The following is a 26860-nucleotide window of genomic DNA, read 5'->3' on the forward strand; positions in this document are numbered from 1 at the left end:
TTATATTTTTAAAATTGGTGGGCACATACATTAACATTAGCAAGGGGGGGTGTGTGACAGACACATTCATTGTAGCAGTCAAAAAAGACAAAAGTAGAAATATACAATCCACTCACACATAACATAGAGAGAGACTAACAAAACTTTGAATTTCAAACTGTATTGTTTTTTCTCTTCCTTTTTGTTTGAATTTTAATTTTTAAACTATTTGTTTAACACACACATACAGACAAAGTATACATATAACCAACACAAACAAACAAACAAACAAGCTCACACTAGCCAACCAACCAATTCCTCTATCTAAATATATTTCACCTCTTTTTTGGTTTTTTTATATATAAAAATTATAATATATTAACTTTTATTCTAATTTATCATTTTGTAGATCTCTTAAAAATTTAAATTAAATTTTAGCAGCAGCAGCAGTTCAAATTAATTAATTAATCAACTCAACTTCATCAACTCAACATCATCAACTACTATTATTTAAAAACATATTATTTATTTCTTCTTCTTTTTTACGAGTTATAAATAATAATAATAATCAAACAACACACATCTTTTAATTAATACAATTAATAATAATAATAATATACGAAAATGTCAACTCACACCTTAACCACAATCATCCCAATGAGTGCCGATGATTTCTACGCCATTACAGAGACACATGAATTCGATCAGTTTTGTATTCCATATCTTGGTTTAAATTCACATGAACTTAAAGAAGAAAACGAAGATGTAAGTAGTTTGTAATGAAATGAATACCAATATATCAAAAGAAACCAAAACCAAAACAAATAATTTCCATGTTTACTAATATCCAACCCTTTCTTTTACTATTTGTTTTTTAGGAATCAAATATTTACAGAAGAGTTTGTATAAAACCAAAGACTAGTGTACCAAAGTTCCTTTTAAAGTTTGCCAATAATCAATCAGAAGTTTCATACGAAGATACTCAAGTTAAATCTAAAATCAAGAGAGAAATTTCTTTCAAGACAAATCCACCTCTTTTACCTGAAAATATCAAGTATGTTTAGGAATAATAATAATAATAATAATCTCTTGATGCATAAATATTAATCAATATTTATTTCTATTAGTGTTGAAGGAGTTATTAATATTGAACCATTAGATGATAATTCATGTTTAAAGGTACACAAGGTTACATTTAAATTCACAGGTGCACTTCAATGGTTCTCTTCAATGATTGAAAATAATATTTTGTCGGAATTGAAAAAGACGATGGAATTGTTGCCCAAGATCATTGCAGACTATAAGAAATATTTGATTGAAAAGGGTATCCCTATCAAGACATTTACCTATCAAAAGGGTGTTTCCATCTTGTCTGTTGCTCCACAACCAGCACAAATTGAAGCTGTAGCCATTGAATCTGTCATATCAGCTCAACCAAATGGTCAACAACAACAACAAGCTGTAGTTGAATAAACTATTTGTTTGTTTTTTTTAATTAGACTACATACAACATATAACAATAACAAAACACTTTTTGCGTAAAACTAAAAAAAAAAAGATAATAATAATCATTAATATTAATTATCTCTATTTTTATGTTTCCAACTTTTTTACAACAACAACAACCCTCCCCAACCTCCAACTCCTCCTCCACATCCTTTTTTATTTAAAAAAATGAATATAAATCAATCAATAATTTGGATTCCTTCAATAAAAAGAATCAATTTACTTTGATTAATTGTTTTTTGTCTAAACATTAATATATTACAATTATTAATTATTATTTATTTGTTGGAAAAACATTTACAATTGCAAATGAAGTATCAATTGAACATTGAATATTATCAATTTCATATCTATTATTGTTATTTATGTCGGCTGCTATTTCATCGGTGAGTGATGTAAGGATTTCAGGTGTTTTGAATACTTTGAGTGATTTACCAAGTGTACCATGTTGTCCGAATCCCCAACCATATAGAGTGGTTGATGATCGATCATTACTCTTGTTCTTATCAATAGCAATACAATGATCGGTTCCAAAAGATGCAGATATAATTGATTTGGGAAGATTAGACATGACAGTGGGAATTAGTTGGTCTTGTGTTTGTTCACCACCCAATTTACCGTCACCACATGATCCCCATATCAACGTATCATTGTCTCGGTTGGTTCTCTCTACTACAGCAACCGATGCACACGAAGCACATGAAATACTATGTATCTTTGCAACAGATGCACCAATATCAATCTGTCTAAGTGTCACAATATCTCTGCCTTTGGTTCCAATTCCACATTGTCCATGCAAGTTTGATCCCCAAACAAACATTTCATTCTTATCAGTTGTAAAGATTGAATGACCCCATCCAGAATCTATTTGTTCTATCTTTCCAAGTCCAAGATGATTGGTACCAAAATCAAGTTTAGTAGGTTTACTAACAACTCTATTATTACTATCAACTTTTATACCACATTGTCCCATATCATTCATACCAAATGAATATATATTACTACAAACATAGTATAGAATTAATTAATAAAACACAGACTATAACTTTTAAATGACAAACATACTTGTTTTGATCAACTACAATTGTATAATTGGGACCACAAGAAATATGAATAATCTTCTTTCCTCTTAGACTTGGTATTGGTGTTGGATCATACACCATATCATGTTGATGGTCATGTGTATCAATACCCAATTGTCTTTCAGAGTTTCGACCAAATGCATATGTATTATAATCTCCATTTGGTTCCTCTATTATTAAATCTTTTGTATTAGTCAAAGATCTTTACTTTGAGTTTATAAATGTTTACTACATACCAACACTAATAACAGAATGAAATCCACCAGCAGACATTGAGACGATCTTTTTATCTGTAAAGAATCGGTTTAGAGTAGGTTCAGAGCTGTTGGTGACAGCAGCTTCACCCCAAAGATACAACTTGCTTTGGTCGTTGCTCTTGTCCTTGATGTGAAGCATAGAGTGATACGATCCTAGTGATAGTTGAACATCTGCGTTTGTAGGGATCGACAATTTAATCCTCTTTGGTGTATACTGATCGGTTACATTGCCAAGTCCCAATGATCCACTCCATGATGTACCCCAACTATACAAATATTTCTCTGTTGTTGAAATGAATGATGCAGCAGCAGCAGCAGCTGACGAAGAAGAGGATGAAGAAGTTGCATACCTTCTAATACAGTTCCCAATCATCATCTTTATTCTTTAATATAAAATATTATAATTTAAATTAAAAGTAATGAGCTCATCAGCTTACAGACACCCCTCAATTTTAAATGAAATTCCACTCCAAGGAGAGAGTATCTCCATTAATTAAATTTTAGTTAATGGGCAACCTGGTAAAGATAGCTTCTCATGTTTCTCTCTCTTCATTATCAAGGGTATCACATGATGATCAACTTTAAAGTAAACAAATTTGTTAATACATACAATTAATCAAACCAACTTATAACAAACAAACAAACAAACAAATAATATTAATAGTAATAATAATAATACTCTTCTTCTCGAAAACAAATGACTCAAGATAGCAAGATACCAATGAGAGTTGAAATGCCTGTCAAGGCAATCAAATTAGGGAATACGACTTCCTAACAGCAATGGTGGGTCGGTCATCTAGACTATTCAACTTGTTAAAGGAACAAGTTAGCATCGGTGTACTTACACACTCTCTCAAACCAATGTCTTGTAAACATGAATTTGAAAGAGGTGAGTTCTTTGGTGACACCTATCTCAATCTTTTATTTACTCAAATCTTGGATATTGTATGTACATAGTTTAAATACAATAAGAGACAGTATTAATAGTTTAAATGTTTATTTATTTATATAATTAATTTATAAAGGCTATTCCAAAGAAATGTTTTACACCTGGTTTGGGAACATTTATAATTAATTGTGGAGCCAATAATGCATTGCTGGCCAAATTGTTTGACACTATCAATGTGGTAGGATTGATGGATCCAAGAGAGGTCAATAACAATGGAGGAACCAAGTACAAGGCCGATATAGTAGAGTCGATCATCTCACAACTCTACGAGTCAAGACATACCAACCAATCGTCAATGCGTGTACTTTCAAGTATCGTATTCACTCTGTTCCAATGCTCATGTTATGTACTTGATATACAAGTAGAGATTACTGCTCAAGTCATTGCTAGTATCACTAATCAGGGACACCAGAGAGACTACAGCAATCCATTGCCACCACCACCACCACCACCAACTCTATCATCGTCATCATCACTCGTAGTAGTAGATACATCAATCGATATCTATCCACCACCACCACCACCACCAACAAAGACAGATTCCCATTCAGTTGCCATTTCCATTCCAATCAAACCTTCACCACTACCAGTTGCCAAGGTACCAGTCTGTAGTCCAAGGATTCTTTGCTTTTAGAATTTGGAACACCTTTATCAAAGTAATTAGATCGTTATGTAGAAACAATTCAGCGGCTGCATGAACAAATTAGATGATGACCATCGACTATATTGGGTTAACCGAGGGGGGCTGACGTTCTTTTGTTGTCCGTTTGTGGTGATGAATCTGTGATATTTTGTATGTTTTGAAACATACAATGAATCACAGAGCACATCACCGCAAGCGGACAACGAAAGAACGTCGCACCCCCCTCGGTCTACCACAAGGAAATTCTTTGGTACCTAATTTTTGCAATCGTTTATTTGCCATACATCTTTCTTTTTAAAGATTGGAGAATCCATCCAATTCCCCAACACCCAATAAACTTTTAGTAGTATATAGCTACATAATACATATTTTAAATTAAAAATCATATTATATTTATTGAAATTTGGTTTTGAGAGAACAACCAAGATTAATTATGACCTCTCTCTATCTTTATTAGATTTTTATATTACCTGTTATATTTATATACGATCATTATGAAGAGAAAAGAGATAGAAGAAGAAGAAGAAGGAGGAGGAGGAGATGGGGATTGTTATAGTGGCCACTCTGTAGGAAGAGGTCGTCGGTCGTCACTCTACCCTTCGATATAACAATGAGGCAGGGTTGCGTCATTTGTTTAAAAGTGTCACTTTGAAGAGATATGCTGGCAGTTGGATGTACCTATAGTATATGGTGAAGATTCATCTGGTATATTAATCAACAATATATTGCTCCATCAAGTAGAGAAACAGTTTCCAATCAAAGAGATGAATGATCATGATCAAACTACACATCGACTCTATGAACGAATACAACCAAGGTGTATTAGAGTATACTCTACCGTGGCCTATCGTACAACGTATATTGACATATGCTTCTCAATACAACTCGAGATGTGCGTGATCATACATACTATTTTTTAAATTTACATATGATGGTAGTTATTCATGATGATGCAAAAATAATTATAATATAATAAATATCATCTTGTCCCAACCAATTAAAATAAACTTTGACAAAAAGATTTTAATAATTAAAAAAATTATTTATGTGGTGCTTCTGAAAGATTACAAAGTTCTACAGAGTTTAAATAATATATATATTTGTACATATATACATATGATAAAGATAAAGGGAGGAAGAGGTCGTCACTCTACCCTTCAATATGACAATGAAAGAGCATTGAGTCGGTTGGATAGAAATGAACTTGCATATGAATGCTCGCAATTGGATGTACCTTTGCACATTGCTGATGATGATACATTTGGGCGGATAATCAACAAAATATTGCTCACCTATGTAGAAAAACAGTTTACAACAATCAAAAAGACAAACGATGATGATCAACAACTCAACAATACGATGAATGATTACAATCAAGGTGCATTAGAGTATACTCTACCATGGCCTATCATACAACGTATATTGACATATGCTTCTCGATACAATAATCGATGTACTTGTGTAAATACGGATGCGTTAAAGATAACTCATCAATCAAGATCGAGAAACTTGTTTCAAAGAGATAGATGGGATCCTCAACACCAAACCATACTTCATACCAACATGGTGCTTCAAAGTGAGGTGAAACAACATTCTCTTACTAGAGATCAACTATGTCCTCTTCACCAATTCAATCTCGATCAAGGATATGAACCAAACTTTGTACTTGACAGTTCACCGTTTAACCAAGTGTCAAGAGAGGATTGTAGATGGATGCGTAGTATGGCATTACTAAGCAAGAGAGTATTTGCATTCATATCAACGACACTATTTACCAACATTGTGATGGATCCAACAGCAGATACATGGAATCATATCACCAACAACTATTGTATCATCAAACAACCAAAGATATTGACACTTGTCTCTCCATCATCTGACACTCAACTCTTCTTTACAAACAAATCACAGTCCTCTTCATCCGTCCAATTTCTAAAGAATGTTGAAAAGATATACATCAACAATCCACATCTAGTTGAAAATGGATCAACTATCGAATCATTAATCAACTCCACACCATCACTTCGATCACTCACGATCAAATGTGATGTTGGGTTATCTTTGGCCGACCTCTTTCAAAACGCAATAATGAAATCGATTACATCCATCAACTTTGGGAATGCCCTCTGTCAATTGACTCCTTTTCAACTGACATCATCAATAATGTCGTGTCTCACAAAGATTATTCTCCCATTTGCATTTGATTGGAATAGTTTGAGCAAAGACATTAAACAAAATCTTCAAGTCATTTCACTATTGTTCATCGATCCAATGGATGCCACACTCCAATTGGATCCAATCGATTTTCCATCACTGCGACATGTTCATGCTGTTACAATCTTTGGCAGACTTATCAACGTTCCAAATCATGTCGATAAGGTTACGTGTTTCTCTGATGCATCCCCTACATCAATCGCCTACACTCCTAGAATTCCCAAATATCCAAACCAAAATATTTCAACACTGCGAATCAGATTTGGTCAGGAGAAAGTGCCATATAAATATCTAATAGATCGCAGTGTCACTATTACGTCTCTTAAAAAGATTATCTTATTCAACTCATTCACAGATGTTTGCCAAGACCAAGTCAATTATTTTAATAGTATTGGATTTAATTATTTTGGTTCATCATTCTCTGTACATTCAAACACAAAGAAATTAATCTATTTTAAAAAAGGTGAAACAAATAATAATTTAAATGGTAGTAATAACGATATCAATGTAAATAATAATAATAATAATAATAATAATAATCAACAAATTGAGCAACCTTTGATTCCAACCATGACAACTATATTATCCGACAATAATAAAAATATTATTTTACCAAATACAATTATCAACAAAATAATCAAAATGACATGGAAATTAAGAGAACGTTGTACATGTGTTTATGAAAAAGAAACTATTCAAAAATGGATTAAAATTGGATACGATATTCTAAAAGATGAACAAGAACTAGAAAGATTCAATCAGATGAAGGATAATTGTCCAACTCATTTCTCACATACTCAACCATACCAACCATTAACATATGGTTTGAAAAGTAGTAATCGATCTAAATTACAATTAGCACTCATCAACAAAGATATATTTAATTATATTGCCAACAATTGTTTCTCAATTATCAACCTCAATAGCCAGCAATTCAACAATAATACTATTCAACATATCAATAATCCTTATTGTGTTGCATTCAAACACTTTACAACTATAAAGGGTAATAACGATAATGATAATATTGCCAAATTACTCCTCAACATAAAAGACAATCTTCCATACATTACCAAAGTGGTACTTAGTAGTGGAGACTATCTACAAGATATAATCAAACTATTACCCAATCTCACTTCAATTGACATTTCTCAAACAGATAAAAGTTCCTATCGTAGGATAGATATCGCCAATCTTTGCCAACTAAAACACCTCACTAAATTGGATTTAACAGGTGCTGGTCTACGCTATGATACCTCATTGGTGGATGAAATCAAAGACATGCCACTCAAAAAACTGTGTGTCCCTCAATTTTATCATTTCACATACAATGAAATCCCTCTCAGATTAAAACACTCAATCACCAAGATGTGTTCCCTCCCTCATTCTTGGGGATACCTCAAACAATTACCAAACCTCAACCACATTGTGGTTTTATTCGATCTAGACTCATCTAAATGGAAACTACCAAAAACCGTTACAAAGATAACATTGTATACCTTTGAGATTGGATTTCTAGCTCACAACAAATCAGTCAAAATATTAAAGCTCAAAGTCCCATCTCCAACCAGTTCAAAGATGGACCTATTTCTCAAAACCCTTTCATCACCACAGTACTCACATGTCCAAACCATTATCTATTGTTGTAACTATCCCTTCCACATTCCCAGTAAATTATTCAATGATTTTAATTATCGAGTGGACTACAGTAGGACTAGTTTGGATTACAACATGTCTCAATATTTAAAACTGTCAAGAATCAATACATATCTAGATACAGTCCCAAACCAAAGTACAAAGGATCATGTTGACCATTCAGATCAAAATAGAGGTTCAAACTTTTGTAATATATTATAGAATAAATAATTTTTTTTTTTTAGAACACATTTTTTGCATCTTCACGACCGCACTTTTTTTGTTCTGGAAAGATTATCGCTTCTCTAAAGATCGCTTCTCTATAGATAAATATATGAATAATAATAATAGAAATAGATAATTACATATTTAAAGCAGAGAGATCTCTTGATGAATGATCAACACAACAACAAGAACACAATGAATGATTACAATCGGGGTGCATTAGAGTATACCCTACCATGGCCTATCGTACAACGTATATTGACACTAATGTATCAATATCACACTCGGTGTACTTGTGTTAATACAGATGCTTTAAAGATAACACATCAGACGAGATCGACGTACTTGTCTAATAGAGATAGATGTGATCCTCAAAACCAAACTATACTTCATACCAATATGATACTTCAAAGTGAAATGAAACAACATTCTCTTACTCGAGATCAACTATGTCCTCTTCATCAATTCAATCTCGATCAAGGGTATGAACCAAACTTTGTGCTAGGCAGTCCACCGCCGCCGTTATACAAGGTATCAAGAGAGAGTTGTAGATGGATGCGTAGTATGGCATTACTAAGCAAGAGAATATTTGCATTCATATCAACCACACTATTTACCAACATTGTTATGGATCCAACAGCAGATACATGGAATCATATCACCAACAACTATTGTATCATCAAACAACCAAAGATATTGACACTTGTCTCTCCATCATCTGACACTCAACTCTTCTTTACAAACAAATCACAGTCCTCTTCATCCGTCCAATTTCTAAAGAATGTTGAAAAGATATACATCAACAATCCACATCTAGTTGAAAATGGATCAACTATCGAATCATTAATCAACTCCACACCATCACTTCGATCACTCACGATCAAATGTGATGTTGGGTTATCTTTGGCCGACCTCTTTCAAAACGCAATAATGAAATCGATTACATCCATCAACTTTGGGAATGCCCTCTGTCAATTGACTCCTTTTCAACTGACATCATCAATAATGTCGTGTCTCACAAAGATTATTCTCCCATTTGCATTTGATTGGAATAGTTTGAGCAAAGACATTAAACAAAATCTTCAAGTCATTTCACTATTGTTCATCGATCCAATGGATGCCACACTCCAATTGGATCCAATCGATTTTCCATCACTGCGACATGTTCATGCTGTTACAATCTTTGGCAGACTTATCAACGTTCCAAATCATGTCGATAAGGTTACGTGTTTCTCTGATGCATCCCCTACATCAATCGCCTACACTCCTAGAATTCCCAAATATCCAAACCAAAATATTTCAACACTGCGAATCAGATTTGGTCAGGAGAAAGTGCCATATAAATATCTAATAGATCGCAGTGTCACTATTACGTCTCTTAAAAAGATTATCTTATTCAACTCATTCACAGATGTTTGCCAAGACCAAGTCAATTATTTTAATAGTATTGGATTTAATTATTTTGGTTCATCATTCTCTGTACATTCAAACACAAAGAAATTAATCTATTTTAAAAAAGGTGAAACAAATAATAATTTAAATGGTAGTAATAACGATATCAATGTAAATAATAATAATAATAATAATAATAATAATCAACAAATTGAGCAACCTTTGATTCCAACCATGACAACTATATTATCCGACAATAATAATAATATTAATTTACCAAATACAATTATCAACAAAATAATCAAAATGACATGGAAATTAAGAGAACGTTGTACATGTGTTTATGAAAAAGAAACTATTCAAAAATGGATTAAAATTGGATACGATATTCTAAAAGATGAACAAGAACTAGATCGATTCAATCAGATAAAGAATAATTGTCCAACTCATTTCTCACATACTCAACCATACCAACCATTAACATATGATTTGAAAAGTAGTAATCGATCTAAATTACAATTGACACTCATCAACAAAGATATATTTAATTATATTGCCAACAATTGTTTCTCCATTGTAGACCTTCAAGATTGGCCGTCTATTTCAATGTCTCAATTCAACAATGATCACCCATATCGAGTTGCATTCAAACATTTTATAACTGTAATATGTAATGAATTAAATGATATGGATAGGGTCCTCTCCAATATTCAAAATCATCCCTCATACGGATACATTACCAAAGTGTTTCTCAGTAATGGAGACTGTATACAAGACTTTATCAAACTATTACCAAACCTAACTAGTATTGACATTTCTCAAACCGGTTCTAGAAATTACCCAAATTATCAATTAAATGTAATCAATCTCCACAAACTTAAATACCTAACGAAATTGGATTTAACAGGTACATATATGCATAAAGATTCCTGTGGATTGTTGTTGGATGAGATCAAAGACATGCCTCTCAAAAAACTATGCGTCCCACATTTGTTTACTCATCTATACACTCTGCTCCCTATCAGATTAAAACAATCAATCACCAAGATATCAGCAGGTCAATTTTGTGGACCGTACATTAAAAAATTCCCAAGCCTCAATCATATTTTGATAAACAATGGCAATGATAATTCATCTAAATGGAAACTACCGAAAACGGTTACAAAGATAACATTGTATACCTTTGAGATTGGATTTCTGCCTCACAACAACTCAATCAAAACATTAAAACTTAAAAGTGCACCTGATAATACACAATGTGTCTGGTTCAACCCATTTCTCAAGAAAATATCATCACCAAAATGTTCCCATGTTCAAACCGTCATCTATTGTTGCAAAGGCACTTTCCAAGTTCCCAATGATTTATACAATGATTTTAATTATCGAGTAGAGTATAGTAGGACGAGTTTGGATTACAAATACTCTCAATATTTAAAACTGTCAAGAATCAATACATATCTAGATACAATCACACCAAGAGAAAAGACTCACCATGGTTGTCCTTTAATGTAATGTAAAACAAAATAAATAATTATTTTTAATTTGGAATTTTTTTAGAATCTTGCAAGATTCGAACGAAGTGCTCTTGATATTTATCATTCTTTTTTCACCTACTATAATATTATTTATATGTATATATAATCGATGCGGGACTGGTTAAACTCTCCATCAGGTATTCCTCATGCCATCAACACTCCTCGATATAGAAATGAAAGAGAGTTGCGTCAGCACGTGAGCAGAAGTGACTTGTTAGATTTATGCAGGCAATTGGGTGTAGAGTATAGAACGTATGAACAAACAATCAACGGTATACTGCTCACAAATGTAAAGAAAAAGTTTACAACAATCAACAAAACAAAGACAAAGGATGAACACAACTCTATGAATGATTACAATAGAGGTGCATTAGAGTATACTCTACCGTGGTCAATCATACAACGTATATTGACATATGCTTCTCAATACAACTCGAGATGTACTTGTGTCATGGTTGATAGAGATACTTTAAAGAGAAATGATTCTCAAACAAGACAGAAACTCATTTTGGATCGATTAGTTCAAGATAAATGTGATCCTCAATTCCAAACTATACTTCATACCTCTATGATGCTACAAAATGAAATGAAGAAACGTTCACTCACTAGAGATCAACTATGTCCTCTTCATCAATTCGATCATGATCAAGGATTCAAACCAAACATTGAACTTGAAGGAATATCTTGTCAAGTATCACGAGAGGATTGTAGATGGATGCGTAGTATGGCATTGCTAAGCAAGAGAGTATTTGCATTTATATCAACCACACTCTTTACCAACATTGTAATGGATCCAACAGCCGACACGTGGAGTCATATCACCAACAACTATTGTATCATCAAACAACCAAAGATATTGACATATGTCTCTCCATCATCTGACACTCAACTCTTCTTACAAACAAATCACAGTCCTCTTCATCCTTCCAATTTCTAAAGAATGTTGAAAAGATATACATTAGCGGTTTACATCTAGTTGAAAAGGTTTCAACTATCGAATCATTAATCAACTCCACACCATCACTTCGATCAATCACTATTAATTGTATAATCAACCAATTCGTGATGATTGACCTATTTAAAGGACAGTCTCTAAAATCAATTACATCAATCAACTTTGGAAAAGTAGTAGACCCTCGTTATAATGCTGGTGGTGATGAGAACCCTTTCTTGGTTGGCAATATTATTCAACCTACATCAAGTCTTACAAAGATTATTCTCCCATTTGCTTTTGATTGGAATAGTCTAAGCATTGATGTCAAACAAAACCTTCGAGTCATTTCACTAATGTTTAGAGATCCATACCAACCAATCCCATTCAACCCAATCGATTTTCCAAACCTTCGACATGTTCATACAAAGCCGAATAGACAAGGTATATTTCCTGATATTCCAAGCTGCGTCAATACGATAACATTTCTCGGTCCCGTATCTTGGCGAGTGATTGATACATTCTCCAAGGCAAATATCTCAACTCTTCGAGTAAGATTATATGATCTTGAAAAGAATTTATATCTAAACAAGATTACATCTCTCAAAAAGTTGGTACTCTTTTCCTCCTCAACAACCATTTGCCAAAACCAATTCAATTATTTTATCAATGATATGGGATTTGATTATTATGGTTCATCATTATCTATTCAATCAAACACAAAGAAATTAATTTATATTAAAAGAGATAGTGAAACAAATCATTCAACAATAACTAATAATAATAATAATAATAATAATAATAATAATTACCAAATAGATCAACAACAAGTTGTTTCAACACCAACGTCAATCAACAACAATAATAATATTATTTTACCAAATACAATTATCAACAAAATAATCAAAATGACATGGAAATTAAGAGAACGTTGTACATGTGTTTATGAAAAAGAAACTATTCAAAAATGGATTAAAATTGGATACGATATTCTAAAAGATGAACAAGAACTAGATCGATTCAATGAAATGAAGAATAATTGTCCAACTCATTTCTCACATACTCAACCATACAAACCATTAACATATGATTTGAAAAGTAGTAATCGATCTAAATTACAATTGGGACTTATCAACAAAGATATATTTAATTATATTGCCAAGAATTGTTTCTCAATTGTTGATCTAGAGTATCATCGGGAGAATGCTACTCAACACATAAAAAATCAATATTGTGTTGCATTCAAACACTTTACAACTATAATAGGTTCAAGTGATCAACATTTTCCACGGATCCTCCTCAATATCAAAGACAATCATCCACATATTACCAAGGTGATTCTCTACAACTTGGACTATCTACAAGATATTATCAAACTATTACCAAACCTCAGTTCGATTGACTTTTCAAAACCGCGAACCAATTCCTATGGTAACATCGATATAACCAATCTTCACAAACTTAAACACCTAACTAAATTGGATCTAACAAGTGCATACTTTGGCGATGATTCCAGATTAATCGATGAAATCAAAGATATGCCACTCAAAAAACTATGTCTCTCAAATAACTTTCTCTACCGAAAGCTCCCACTTTGGTTGAAACAATCAATCACCAAGATATCTGCCAGTCCATTTTGGGGATACCTAGATCAATTCCCAAACATCCAACATATTGTGATTGATAATAGGTTCAGTAGAGACTCTTCGTGGTGCAAACTACCAAATACTGTTACAAAAGTCACATGCACTGAGGAGATTGGGTTTCTTCCTCACAACAAATCAGTGAGAAAAGTAATACTCAAAACCCGATGGCAAGAAAATATCACCGGTCCATTTCTATTTCTCAAAACACTTTCATCACCACAGTGCTCACATGTCCAAACCATTATCTATTGTTGTCCCGACACTTTCCAAGTTCCCAATGATTTATTCAATGATTTCAAGTATCAAATCGATTACAGTAGAACTAGTTTGGATGACAACAAACCTCAATATTTAAAATTATCAAGAATCAATCAAAATCCGGTCTCAAACCAAGATAGTTCTTCCACAGATATATTTAAACGGTATTGCAAGATTATGTAAACAAACCCTTTAAATAAATAAATAATAAATCATTCTTTCCTTTTTTGCAACCGAGATGCATTATATATTCACAACTAGTTGTTAATATTGAATTTTCTTTGTGATACTCAAGAAGGGTTACTGTTTGGTTGGGAGAGGTTTAAAAACAAAAGTATTTACCTGTCTATATTCTCTTTCTTTTTTTAATTTTTTGCATTTTCAAGCAGCACAAAAAAGCAAAGTTGTTATCTCTATTAAGTATCTAGATTAATAATTTTCATAGATATATAATTAGCTATCAAAGATGCGACAATGCGATATCACTGAAGAACAGCTGCGTCAGATGGGTAGAGTAGGCATTCAAGATAAATGCAAGCAATTGGGTATACCTTTTTCTCATAAAGATTCATCTGAACAATTGATCAACAGTATATTGCTCAAGAACGTAAAGAAAAGGTTTACAATAACAAAGAAAAAGATAGACAATAATGATCAACAACACACCAACACGATGAATCATTATAATCGAGGTGCATTAGAGTATGCTCTACCATGGCCTATCGTACAACGTATATTGACACTTATGTATCAATACAGCTCTCGATGTAATTGTGTTCATAGAGATGCGTTAGATAGGGCATTCGTGGCACAAAAAAGATTGACAACCTTTAACCCTCAAGTTCAAGATCAACATCAGATCGAGTTGCTCCTTCATACCAACATGATGCTACAAAGTGAAGTGAACCAACATTCACTCACTAGAGATCAACTATGTACTATTCATCAATTCAATCTCGATCAAGGATATGAACCAAGCTTTGCGCAATATACTTATAGATGGATGCGTAGTATGGCATTGCTAAGCAAGAGAGTATTTGCATTTATATCAACCACACTATTCACCAACATTGTGATGGATCCAACAGCCGACACATGGAGACATATCACCAACAACTATTGTATCATCAAACAACCAAAGATACTGACACTTGTCTCTCCATCATCTGACACTCAACTCTTCTTTACAAACAAATCACAGTCCTCTTCATCCGTCCAATTTCTAAAGAATGTTGAAAAAATATACATCAACAATCCGCATCTAGTTGAAAAGGTAGCAACGATCAGATCATTAATCAAACTGACGCCATCGCTTCGATCACTCACCATTAATTGTATAATCAACCAATCAGTGATGACTGACCTATTTAAAGACCCATCAATGAAAACAATTACTTCAATCAACATTGCAAAAATAGATTCCTGGCATATGAATGAAGTTTGGAGTCCTTTCTCTTTTGGTAATCTTTTTCAACCCACATCAAGTCTTGTCACAAAGATTATCCTACCACAACAATTGGGGTTGGACAGATTGGACATTGGTACCAAACACAATCTTCAGGCTATTTCATTATTTTACCAACCCCAAGTACTACTCAAATCAATCGAATTTCCAAACCTTCGTCATGTCCATATTGTTAGTGGTGATATGATTCCCGACATACCAAGAAGAGTAGATACCATCACATATCATGGCACGTTATCATTGGAGGTTATTGATGCCATTTCAAAGTTAAATATCTCGACACTTCGAGTGAAACCATTTGATCTTGAAAAGAGCGTATATTTAAACAAGATTACCTCTCTCAAAAAGATAGTACTCCTCTCCTCTGGAACTATTTTTGAAAGTCATGTCAATCACTTCAAACAAATTGGATTTGATTATGATGGTTCATCATTCTCGGAGCATTCAAATACAAGGAAAGCAATATTTATTAAAAAAGATGGTGAAACAAATCATTCTGCATTAACTATAAATAATAATAATAATAATAATAATAATAATATTCAAATGATTTCAACATTATCATCATCCAACAATAACAATATTATTTTACCAAATACGATTATCAACAAAATAATCAAAATGACATGGAAATTAAGAGAACGTTGTACATGTGTTTATGAAAAAGAAACTATTCAAAAATGGGTTAATATCGGATACGATATTCTAAAAGATGAACAAGAACTAGATCGATTCAATCAAATGAAGAATAATTGTCCAACTCATTTCTCACATACTCAACCATACAAACCATTGACATATGATTTGAAAAATAGTAATCGATCTAAATTACAATTAACACTTATCAACAAAGATATATTTGATTATATCTCCAAGACCTGTTTCTCAGTTATCAACCTTGACCATTTTGGTACATCTCACTCTCAAACGATTGATAATCCTTATTGTGTTGCATTCAAACACTTTACAACTTTAAAAGGGAATATTGGTCATATTCCCAGACTCCATCTCGAAATGAAAGACAATCTTCAATACATTACCAAAGTGGTTCTTTTTACTGGTAATTGTCTTCAAGATATAATCAAACTATTACCAAACCTTACAACAATAGACAAATCAAAATACTCTGTTTATAGTAATGACACGTCGCGTGGATTAGATATAACCAATCTTCACCAACTCAAATACCTTACTAAATTGGATTTATCGACTCAAATAAGCAAAGGTTCATTACTGGATGAAATCAAAGACATGTCTCTCAAAAAACTATGTCTTGCACCTTGGTACACAATCCCTCAACTACCATACAAATTAAGACAGTCAATCACAAAGATAACAGCATATAATGTGCCTTCAATGGATCAATTTCCAAACCTCAACCATGTGGTTATTAACGATATGTGTGATGCCATCGAGTTTAAATTACCTAATACTGTTACAAAAGTAACAACGTATCGCTATCAGATTGACTTTCTAGCTCACAACAAATCAGTTAGACAACTAAAACTCAAAGGTCCATACCAAGATAGCAAAGAACTTGACAAATTCATAAAGACAATCTCCACATCAGAGTATTCGCATGTTCAAACCTTGGTGTATTGCGGTGATGACACATTCCAGGTTTCAAGAGATTTATTCAATGATTTCAATTATCAAATTGATTATAGTAGAACTAGTTTGGATTACAACATGGCTCAATATTTAAAACTGTCAAGAATCAACAAAGATCTTGATAAAAGTGTCTATTCCCCATCATTGAACACAAGATCTCATCATCATCATCATCATAGCTGCATCATTATGTAAACTTTTAAACTAAATAATCCACTTTGAAAAAGCTACATTTATTTTTTTAACAACTTTCAAATTATTGACATGATTAATATTCTTTACTTTTGGTTGGTTCGAACTATTGTTTATTTTCTTTGATTCATTTTATCTTTTTCATTCATCAGATAGAGATATATATATATATATAGTAATTAGATTGATTAAGATGAAGAAAGGGTTTCCTGATTAGTATATATCTCCACCAGGTACTCATGCAATCACACCAGGCTCAAGATCGCAAAGAATTTGACACTTTTTTAAAGACCATCTCCATATCAGAGTATTCACATGTTCAAACTATTGTCTATTGTGATGACCAACCTTTCCACATTCCCAGAAAATTATTCAATGATTTCAAGTATCGTATTGAGTATGGTAGAACTAGTTTGGATTACAGCATGTCCCATTATTTAAAATTATCAAGAATTGATCATCCATCTGAAACTTTGACAAAATCTAATCATGATCATGGATGTAACATTATGTAAACTTTTAAAAATACCAACGACAAAGGTATCAATATTTCCAATTAATTAATTTATAATTATTTTAAATCAAATAATACAAAAAATAAATAATAGTATTTTATGCACTACTTTTTTTTTTTTTGTTTTTTTTTCTAAATGTAGTTACTTGACCTTCGAATAGATATAATTAATAATAGTCATACTATCGAATAGATATAATAATAGGAATGAGTGTGAGAGGGATAAATTCATATCATATCTCTTCACCAGGTATTCATGCAATCACAACTTTTAGATATGATAGTGAAAGAGAGTTGCGCCGGTTAGAAAGAAGAAAACTTGTAGATAAATGCAAGCAACTAAAAGTACAAACAACATACTCTAGTTCAGACGGAGAAATGATCAACAGTATACTGCTAGCACAGGTAAAGAATAAGTTTACAACAATCAACAAAAAGACAAAGGATGAACACAACACTATGAATGATTATAATAGGGCTATACTCTACCATGGCCAATAGTACAAAGTATATTGACATATGCTTCTCAATACAACTCTCTTTGTACTTGTGTTAATAGAGATGAGTTAAAGAGAACTTATCAAACAAGATCGAGACCAAAATATTGCGATCAAGATGATCATCAACATCAAATGGTCCTTCATACCAACATGATGACACACGGTGATATGAAACAACATTCACTCACTCGAGATCAACTATGTCCTCTTCATCAATTCAATCTCGATCAAGGGTATGAACCAAACTTTGTGCTAGGCAGTCCACCGCCGCCGTTATACAAGGTATCAAGAGAGAGTTGTAGATGGATGCGTAGTATGGCATTACTAAGCAAGAGAATATTTGCATTCATATCAACGACACTATTTACCAACATTGTAATGGATCCAACAGCAGATACATGGAGTCATATCACTAACAACTATTGTATCATCAAACAACCAAAGATATTGACACTTGTCTCTCCATCATCTGACACTCAACTCTTCTTTACAAACAAATCACAATCCTCATCATCCATTCAATTTCTAAAGAATGTCGAAAAGATATACATTAAAGGTACTCATCTAGTTGAAAAGGTAGCAACTATTAGATCATTAATCAACTTGACACCATCTCTAACGTCACTCACTGTAAAGTGTGAGATTGAACAATCAGTAATAATTGACCTTTTAAATTACCCAACTAAATCAATGACATCAATCAACTTTGGCAATGCAGAAGTTCATCATTCAAGAGGTGAGAGACCATTCAAGTCTGACTGTCTTATTCAAAATCTTACAAAGATCATTCTCCCATTTTCATTTGATTGGAATAGTTTGAGCAAAGACATTAAACATAATCTTCAAGTCATTTCACTAATGTATTCACGCACTTTTCATACTCAACCAATCCAAGACAATATCAAATTAAGTGCAATAGATTTTCCAAATCTTCGACATGTTCATACCAAAGACAATAGTGGAAAAGCTCCAAACATTCCAGAGCATATTGATAAAGTTACCTATCTGGAAGAGGTATCTAAAGATGTCATAAACCTCCTTTCAATGTTTAATATTTCAACACTGCGAGTAAGATCAATCTATGTGAGATATTTGACTGATTACAACAAGATATCATCTCTCAAAAAGATTGTAATCTTTTCAAAAACAGATATTTGTGCAACTGAAATCAATCATTTCAATAGTATTGGATTTGATTTTATTGGCTCAATGGCAAAATCAAATCAAAGGAAATTAATATTTATCAAAAATGGTGAAACAAATCATAATAACCCAATAACTTTAAATAATAATAATAATAGTCCCCAATTGCCAATCAAAACAACAACAACTATATCATCCAACAACAACAACAATATTATTCTTCCAAATATAATTATCAACAAAATAATCAAAATGACATGGAAATTAAGAGAACGTTGTACATGTGTTTATGAAAAAGAAACTATTCAAAAATGGATTAATATTGGATATGATATTCTAAAAGATGAACAAGAACTAGATCGATTCAATCAGATAAAGAATAATTGTCCAACTCATTTCTCAAATACTCAACCATATCAACCATTAACATATGATTTGAAAAGTAGTAATCGATCTAAATTACAATTGGCACTTATCAACAAAGATATATTTGATTATATCTCTAACAATTGTTTCTCAATTATCAATCTCGAGCACTGTGATAAAAAATATATAACCAAACACACTAAAAATCCATATTGTGTTGCACTCAAACACTTAACAACAATCAAATGTAATACAGACCATGACATGAATATTGACAATATCTACACAAATATCCAAGACAATTTTCCAAACATTACCAAATTGGTTCTCTTTAATATAGATCGATTCCAAGATATCATTAAATTAGTACCCAACCTCACTTCGATTGACATTACCAAACATATTGGGGTCGGATTGGATATCACCAATCTTCACCAACTCAAAAACCTCACCAAATTGGATATATGGACACAAAGAATCCGAAAAGGGTCATTTTTGGATGAAATCAAAGACATGTCTATCAAAAAGCTATGTCTTCCAATCAATTATTTTGACCAACTCCATCAACTTCCACTTGGACTACGACAGTCAGTCACCAAGATAACAGCTGCACCCATATTGGATCTCGACGATTTCCCAAACCTCAACCATGTTGTGATTAACGGATGGCCTGATTCCAACCCATTAAAACTACCAAATACAGTAACAAAGGTCACATCATACAAGTATCAGATTGACTTTGTAGTTCACAACAAATCAGTCAAAAAACTCAAAGTTGTCGTTCCAATTTTAAATCGTGGACCTTTTGAGCTATTACTCAAAACTCTTTCATCGCCACAGTGCTCACCTGTTCAAACATTTATTTATGGTTGTCATGGTTCATTTCAAATTCCCAGCTATTTATTCAATGATTTTAATTATCGAATAGAGTATAGTAGGACTAGTTTAGATGACAACATGGCTCAATATTTAAAATTATCAAGAATTGATCAATCTCAAGTTGCCTTCTCAAATAAAAAAGCTGATCATAATAAGTGCAATACTATGTAGAGAGAGATATATATATAGATAGATATAGATATATATAGATAGATAGATATATCCACATTCTTTTAAATTAAAAGAGAAAAGACAACTAAAAATAGATTCCACCACCCCCCCAACAACACAAAATATTTCTGTCTTTTTTTTGATCAACCACTACTAGTAATTTTGATCATTATTTTTTTGCTGTAGTTATAGAATTAGAATAATAAATAATGTTTTGTAGAAGACAAGCTGGTCCAAGCTATTATATCTCTCCACCAGGACCTCATGCCATCACACGCACCACCTTTAGATATGACAATGAAAGAGAGTTGCGTCAGTTGAACAGAGGTGAACTTGAAGATAAGGGGAGACAAAGAAAAGTACCTTTAATACATGACAGTTCTGATCAACTTATCAACGATATACTGCTCACAAATGTAAAGAAGAAGTTTACAACAATCAAAGAGATTAAAGATAATCAACGACACAATGAATGATTACAATCAAGGTGCATTAGAGTATACTCTACCGTGGCCAATCATACAATGTATTTTGACATATGCTTCTCAATACAACTCGAGATGTACTTGTGTAAATAGAGATGAGTTAAAGAAAACGGTTCAATCAATTCGACTTTATAATACTGGTGAAGTTGATCATCAACATCAATTGGTTCTTCATGCCAACATGATGACACAAGGAGATATAAAACAACATTCTCTTACTAGAGATCAACTGTGTCCTCTTCATCAATTCAATCTCGATCAAGGATACGAACCAAGCTTTGTTCTTTGTCATCAATCGTTTAACCGTAATGTACCACGAGAGGGTTTTAGATGGATGCGTAGTATGGCATTACTCAGCAAGAGAATATTTGCATTCATATCAACGACACTATTTACCAACATTGTAATGGATCCAACAGCAGATACATGGAGTCATATCACCAACAACTATTGTATCATCAAACAACCAAAGATATTGACACTTGTCTCTCCATCATCTGACACTCAACTCTTCTTTACAAACAAATCACAATCATCTTCATCTTCTTCTCAATTTCTAAAGAATGTTGAAAAGATATACATCAACAATCCACATCTAGTTGAAAAGGTTTCAACCATTGAATCGTTGGTCAACTTGACACCATCACTTCGATCAATCACCATCAATTGTTATATAGAACAATCTGTTTTAATTGACCTATTTAAAGGCCCATTGAAATCAATTACTTCCATAAATGTTGCACAAGAGAGGATCGAATTTAGAAATTTTATTCAACCAACATCATGTCTCACAAAGATTATTCTTCCAAGTCCATTTGATTGGAATAGTTTGAGCTCAGATATCAAAAACAATCTTCAAGTCATTTCACTAATGTCCAGAAAAAACTCTAATGTCCACTTTAATCCTATCGATTTCCCAAATCTTGGACATATCCATACCGACAATCTTGGTCCAATCATTCCAATTGATGTCGAAAAAGTCACTTCCATAATATATATACCCAGGTGATTTGGATGTGGTCTCCCTTTCAAAGTCAAATATTTCAACACTCAAAACAAATCATGTTGACTTTTTAGATTACAACAAGATAGAATCTCTTAAAAAGCTTATACTATTCTCTAAAACAGATGTTTGTCAAGACCAATTCAATCATTACAATAGTATTGGATTTGATTATTTTGGTTCATCATTCTCTGTACAATCAAACACAAAGAAATTAATCTATTTTAAAAAAGATGAACCACACTACCATTGCAACATGAATATTGGCATAAACATTAATAATAATAATAATAATAATAATATCCAAATAGATCAAGAGTTTATACAAATTAATGTATTTTCATTATTATCAACAATCAATACATCCTACTCCAACTCTGTTTTACCAAAACCAATTATTCACAAAATAATTGGAATGACATGGAAATTAAGAGAACGTTGTACATGTGTTTATGAAAAAGAAACTATTCAAAAATGGATTAAAATTGGATACGATATTCTAAAAGATGAACAAGAACTAGATCGATTCAATCAAATGAAGAATAATTGTCCAACTCATTTCTCACATACTCAACCATACCAACCATTAACATATGATTTGAAAAGTAGTAATCGATCTAAATTACAATTGGCACTTATCAACAAAGATTTATTTAAATATATTACCAACAATTGTTTCTCAGTTGTAAACATAGAGCATTTTGGTGATAGTTCTTCAATTCAACATATTAATAATCCATATTGTGTTGCATTCAAACAATTTACAACTATAAAGGGTAATAATAGTGAATCCCTCATTAATTTCAAAGACAATCATCTTCCACACATTACCAAGGTGATTTTAAACAATAATAATATACAGAGTATATTCAAACTATTACCAAACCTAACTTCGATTAGCATGAAATTCACAGAACCGACCAGATTTGATGCAACTGATCTTTGCCATCTCAAACACCTTACCAAATTGGATATATCTAAAAATAGAGAAACCAGTATCAAAAAAGGAGCGCAACTATTTAATGAAATCAAAGATTTGCCAATCAAAAAACTATGTATTTCAAATTGGACACGAGGTTTCCGAAACCAAGTCCCTGAACTCTCTACACAATTCATACAATCCATCACCAAGATATCTGCCGACATTCTCATTTCATTTGAAATCACATTCCCAAACCTTAACCATGTAGTAATTGATAGTTGGTTTACTACCTCTAAATTTAAAGTACCAAAAACAGTGACAAAGATTACATCATATCATAGCCGTATTGAATTTCTTGTTCACAATCGATCTGTCAGAACATTCAAATTCAAAAACCTACTTGAAAATATTTGTCGTGGACAGCTTGATTTATTCCTCAAGACAATCTCATCAATAGAATATTTTCATATTCAAACATTGGTCTATAGCGCTAACCACTCTTTCCATGTTCCAAGTGATTTATACGATGATTTCAAGTATCAAATCGATTATAGTAGAACTCGTTTGGATTACAACAATAGCTTTCAATATTTAAAATTATCAAGAATTGATGATCCAGCTCCCACCAAATTTGAACTCTACAGAAAATCAGTTCATGATAAGATTATGAAAAAATTACAAACAATATTATTATCTTTAAAAAATTTTAAAGATTGGTGGGTAAGGTTTGTTCTTGATTGTTATACAAGTTTTTTGTTGTTGTTGTCGTTGTTGGTGTTGTTTTAAAAAATGACACTCCTTTTCTTCTTTATAGTTTAAATAAATTATTCTTTGGCAACTTTAATAATATTATTTATTAAAAGAAAAAAAATCTAGTGGCTGTATTCTTTGAGTGAATTTTTGACAATAGCAAAAGTAAAGCCTGAACCAATGGAAACATTTGTTACTCTAATTTCAGCCTTGACAATAATCGATGGTGTTTGTTGTTGTTGTGAAGTTTGGTTAATATTTTTGGTATTGTTGTTGACATGAGTATTGGTAGTATTGTTTAAATTAATATCAGTAGTATTATTAATATTATTATTATTAGTAGGAGGATTTTGTTGTTGTGGAGATTCTTGGTTATTATTATTATTATTAATATTATTGCTAATATTATTATTATTATTATTATTATTACTATCATCAGATGATTTTGTTTTATGATTATTTCTATCGGTTATTATATTACTATTACTATTTCCATTTGATCTTTTCTTTTTGTCTGTATTATTAATGCTAATAGAGTTAAATATTTGATCGATACTACTCTTTGGCTCGACTTGGATTAATTTCTCGATACCCCATTCATCGCTTTTGACCTGACATGGGATGTCTTGGTCTTCAGTGTTGGTGCCGTTTCCAATTCGATAGCTGTCTCCAAAACCAAAACAATAAAGTTTGCCAGACGTTGTAATGATGGCTGAATTCCATGCACCAGCAGCAATCTTTTCAGCCACGTCTCCTTTGGCATATCTCGGGTTCGTCCCCTCTCCACCACTTTCATAAATACTATTATAAGAGTCCATTGAATCTGAATAATTATGTCGAATGTGGGACAATGGAATAAGCTTTGGTTTGCTTTGGTGACCAGCAATATCACCTAATCCAAGTGCTCCATCACTCATATATCCCCAACTATAAACATTTCCTTTATCTAAAAAGAAATTTAATAATATTAATAAATATATTTTATAATTAAAATAAATATTATTACTGACTTGTAAGACATAGAGTATGATAATAACCAGATACAATGTCTACGGCATGTTCTGGGAGATCTACTTTTTTTGGTTGTTGAGAATCGGCGTAACCACCGACACCCAATTGTCCGCAGACATTGAAGCCAAAAGAGTAGATGTGACCCTCTGCAGTCAAGAGATGAGTGTGATTCTTGCCACAAGTGACCTTGACGACGTGATGCTTTTCCATGTCTCTTAGTTTGTTGGGGGATAGGTGCTTCTTTGCCGTGTTGTTTCCGAGCTGTCCGTACTTGTTCCATCCCCACGTATACACGCTGCCGCGCAAGTCTGTTGCTGCCGAATGCAACATTCCACCGGCCATGCTGGTTATTTGCTTGCCCACCAAAGCCGAGACGACCTGTGGTGAGAGTGACGGAGCTTCAGAACCGTGTCCAGTTCGTCCACCCGTACCGCATCCCCAGCTATACAACTCGCCATAGTTGGAGAGAGCCATAGAGTGTTGGGCACCGCAAGACACGGACGTAAACACGGTTGGTGTAGCGATAGCAATGGGTGTGGGAGTCGCTCTGTTTGTTTGGTCGCCCGTTCCCAACTGTCCCCATCTATTACATCCCCATGCATACACCTGGTTGCCCGGATGCACAATAGCAAGTACGTGACTGTCTCCACTAGCCATTGCCAACACACGCAACTGCATATTGATGAGTTGCTCGACACGTGTCGGTAGTTGAATGATCGATTGTGAGTTGCTTGCACACTGACCAAAATAATTGTATCCCCAACTGTAGATCTGAGGTAGTCTCTCACTCTGTATGACACCACCCGGTGACACTACACCTACTCCTCCATTTGATGCTTTCTTTCTATTTCTTCTATTTGATGTTGTTGTTGTCTTTGAATCACCGCTGCTTTCATCGTTTGATTCGCTGCTACTTGTACCTGTAGAGTCATCCGATACGTTTCCTTCTTCTCCGCTGCTACTACTACTAGTCTCATCCTCTCCTTCTCCGAAAAACCATCGATCTACTACATTTGATCCGCACGACAACCAATTCGATACTCCTGAAAATACAGAATCCATCTTCTTCTTGTTGTTTCTCTTCTCTTTTTAATGTAATAAATAAACAAACAATCGATAAAGAGAGAAAGAGAGATATTAAAAAATAATAATAATTAAAAAAAATGATTTTCATTCTATGTTTTGTCTTTTTCAAAAGTTGTGGTTTTCAGAGCAAAGTCTTCTTTTATTAAATTTTTTAATTATTAAAATAGAATGAAGTCAACTATTCTACTCAATTGAGAGATACATTAAAAGAGTTAATTATTTATTTATTTATTTATTTATTTATTTATTGACTTTAAATAATGGTTTGTGAAAAAAAATTTGACATTATAGACAAAATTATTTGTGAGAATAATAATAGACATTAATTGTGGTTATAACAATTGATTGGTTTAGGGAATAACCAGGGGATAATACCAAACAACCTAATATAACGAGTAGGATATATTTATTTATTCCCAAATACTTCGCGAAAAAAAAAAAAAAAAAAGACATGAAGAACAAAAGGAGACCTGAAAACCGATCTTTTTTGTTCATTATTAGTTTTAACTA

At 32.8% G+C, this 26860-nt stretch overlaps 11 protein-coding genes across 11 annotated transcripts; 9 read left to right on the forward strand and 2 right to left on the reverse strand.

Annotated features, from left to right (window-relative positions):
- Positions 1 to 603: 603 nt before the first annotated feature.
- DFA_11338 (uncharacterized protein) lies at positions 604 to 1452 on the forward strand (the record flags this gene model as incomplete). The annotated part of the gene is made up of 3 exons (XM_004350231.1): positions 604 to 744; positions 858 to 1033; positions 1107 to 1452. 3 exons carry the CDS (start codon positions 604 to 606, stop codon positions 1450 to 1452), a joined length of 663 nt encoding a protein of 220 aa, XP_004350281.1.
- A 261-nt stretch (positions 1453 to 1713) lies between these two features.
- Positions 1714 to 3200, reverse strand: DFA_11339 (regulator of chromosome condensation domain-containing protein; the record flags this gene model as incomplete). Its single annotated transcript, XM_004350232.1, has 6 exons — positions 1714 to 1728; positions 1787 to 2486; positions 2551 to 2737; positions 2804 to 2849; positions 2923 to 2977; positions 3040 to 3200. 6 exons carry the CDS (start codon positions 3198 to 3200, stop codon positions 1714 to 1716), a joined length of 1164 nt encoding a protein of 387 aa, XP_004350282.1.
- Positions 3201 to 3685: 485 nt separating this feature from the next.
- Positions 3686 to 4407, forward strand: DFA_11340 (uncharacterized protein; the record flags this gene model as incomplete). Its single annotated transcript, XM_004350233.1, has 2 exons — positions 3686 to 3769; positions 3850 to 4407. The coding sequence occupies 2 exons, from the start codon at positions 3686 to 3688 to the stop codon at positions 4405 to 4407; spliced, it is 642 nt and encodes a 213-aa protein (XP_004350283.1).
- A 178-nt stretch (positions 4408 to 4585) lies between these two features.
- On the forward strand, positions 4586 to 8487 carry DFA_11341 (uncharacterized protein; the record flags this gene model as incomplete). Its single annotated transcript, XM_004350234.1, has 3 exons — positions 4586 to 4666; positions 5542 to 8275; positions 8330 to 8487. 3 exons carry the CDS (start codon positions 4586 to 4588, stop codon positions 8485 to 8487), a joined length of 2973 nt encoding a protein of 990 aa, XP_004350284.1.
- A 198-nt stretch (positions 8488 to 8685) lies between these two features.
- On the forward strand, positions 8686 to 11394 carry DFA_11342 (uncharacterized protein; the record flags this gene model as incomplete). Its single annotated transcript, XM_004350235.1, has 1 exon — positions 8686 to 11394. One exon carries the CDS (start codon positions 8686 to 8688, stop codon positions 11392 to 11394), a length of 2709 nt encoding a protein of 902 aa, XP_004350285.1.
- A 132-nt stretch (positions 11395 to 11526) lies between these two features.
- On the forward strand, positions 11527 to 12354 carry DFA_11343 (uncharacterized protein; the record flags this gene model as incomplete). The annotated part of the gene is made up of 1 exon (XM_004350236.1): positions 11527 to 12354. The coding sequence occupies one exon, from the start codon at positions 11527 to 11529 to the stop codon at positions 12352 to 12354; it is 828 nt and encodes a 275-aa protein (XP_004350286.1).
- Positions 12355 to 12482: 128 nt separating this feature from the next.
- DFA_11344 (uncharacterized protein) lies at positions 12483 to 14435 on the forward strand (the record flags this gene model as incomplete). The annotated part of the gene is made up of 1 exon (XM_004350237.1): positions 12483 to 14435. One exon carries the CDS (start codon positions 12483 to 12485, stop codon positions 14433 to 14435), a length of 1953 nt encoding a protein of 650 aa, XP_004350287.1.
- A 283-nt stretch (positions 14436 to 14718) lies between these two features.
- DFA_11345 (uncharacterized protein) lies at positions 14719 to 17523 on the forward strand (the record flags this gene model as incomplete). Its single annotated transcript, XM_004350238.1, has 1 exon — positions 14719 to 17523. The coding sequence occupies one exon, from the start codon at positions 14719 to 14721 to the stop codon at positions 17521 to 17523; it is 2805 nt and encodes a 934-aa protein (XP_004350288.1).
- A 718-nt stretch (positions 17524 to 18241) lies between these two features.
- Positions 18242 to 21093, forward strand: DFA_11346 (uncharacterized protein; the record flags this gene model as incomplete). The annotated part of the gene is made up of 2 exons (XM_004350239.1): positions 18242 to 18439; positions 18511 to 21093. The coding sequence occupies 2 exons, from the start codon at positions 18242 to 18244 to the stop codon at positions 21091 to 21093; spliced, it is 2781 nt and encodes a 926-aa protein (XP_004350289.1).
- Positions 21094 to 21302: 209 nt separating this feature from the next.
- On the forward strand, positions 21303 to 24326 carry DFA_11347 (uncharacterized protein; the record flags this gene model as incomplete). The annotated part of the gene is made up of 4 exons (XM_004350240.1): positions 21303 to 21509; positions 21538 to 22405; positions 22584 to 24223; positions 24318 to 24326. The coding sequence occupies 4 exons, from the start codon at positions 21303 to 21305 to the stop codon at positions 24324 to 24326; spliced, it is 2724 nt and encodes a 907-aa protein (XP_004350290.1).
- Positions 24327 to 24375: 49 nt separating this feature from the next.
- DFA_11348 (uncharacterized protein) lies at positions 24376 to 26326 on the reverse strand (the record flags this gene model as incomplete). The annotated part of the gene is made up of 2 exons (XM_004350241.1): positions 24376 to 25199; positions 25264 to 26326. The coding sequence occupies 2 exons, from the start codon at positions 26324 to 26326 to the stop codon at positions 24376 to 24378; spliced, it is 1887 nt and encodes a 628-aa protein (XP_004350291.1).
- Between the last annotated feature and the right edge of the window lie 534 nt (positions 26327 to 26860).

Source organism: Cavenderia fasciculata (genome assembly GCF_000203815.1).
Source record: "Cavenderia fasciculata unplaced genomic scaffold Scf_EUAJFUG02HR96I-5, whole genome shotgun sequence".
Taxonomy (NCBI): domain Eukaryota; phylum Evosea; class Eumycetozoa; order Acytosteliales; family Cavenderiaceae; genus Cavenderia; species Cavenderia fasciculata.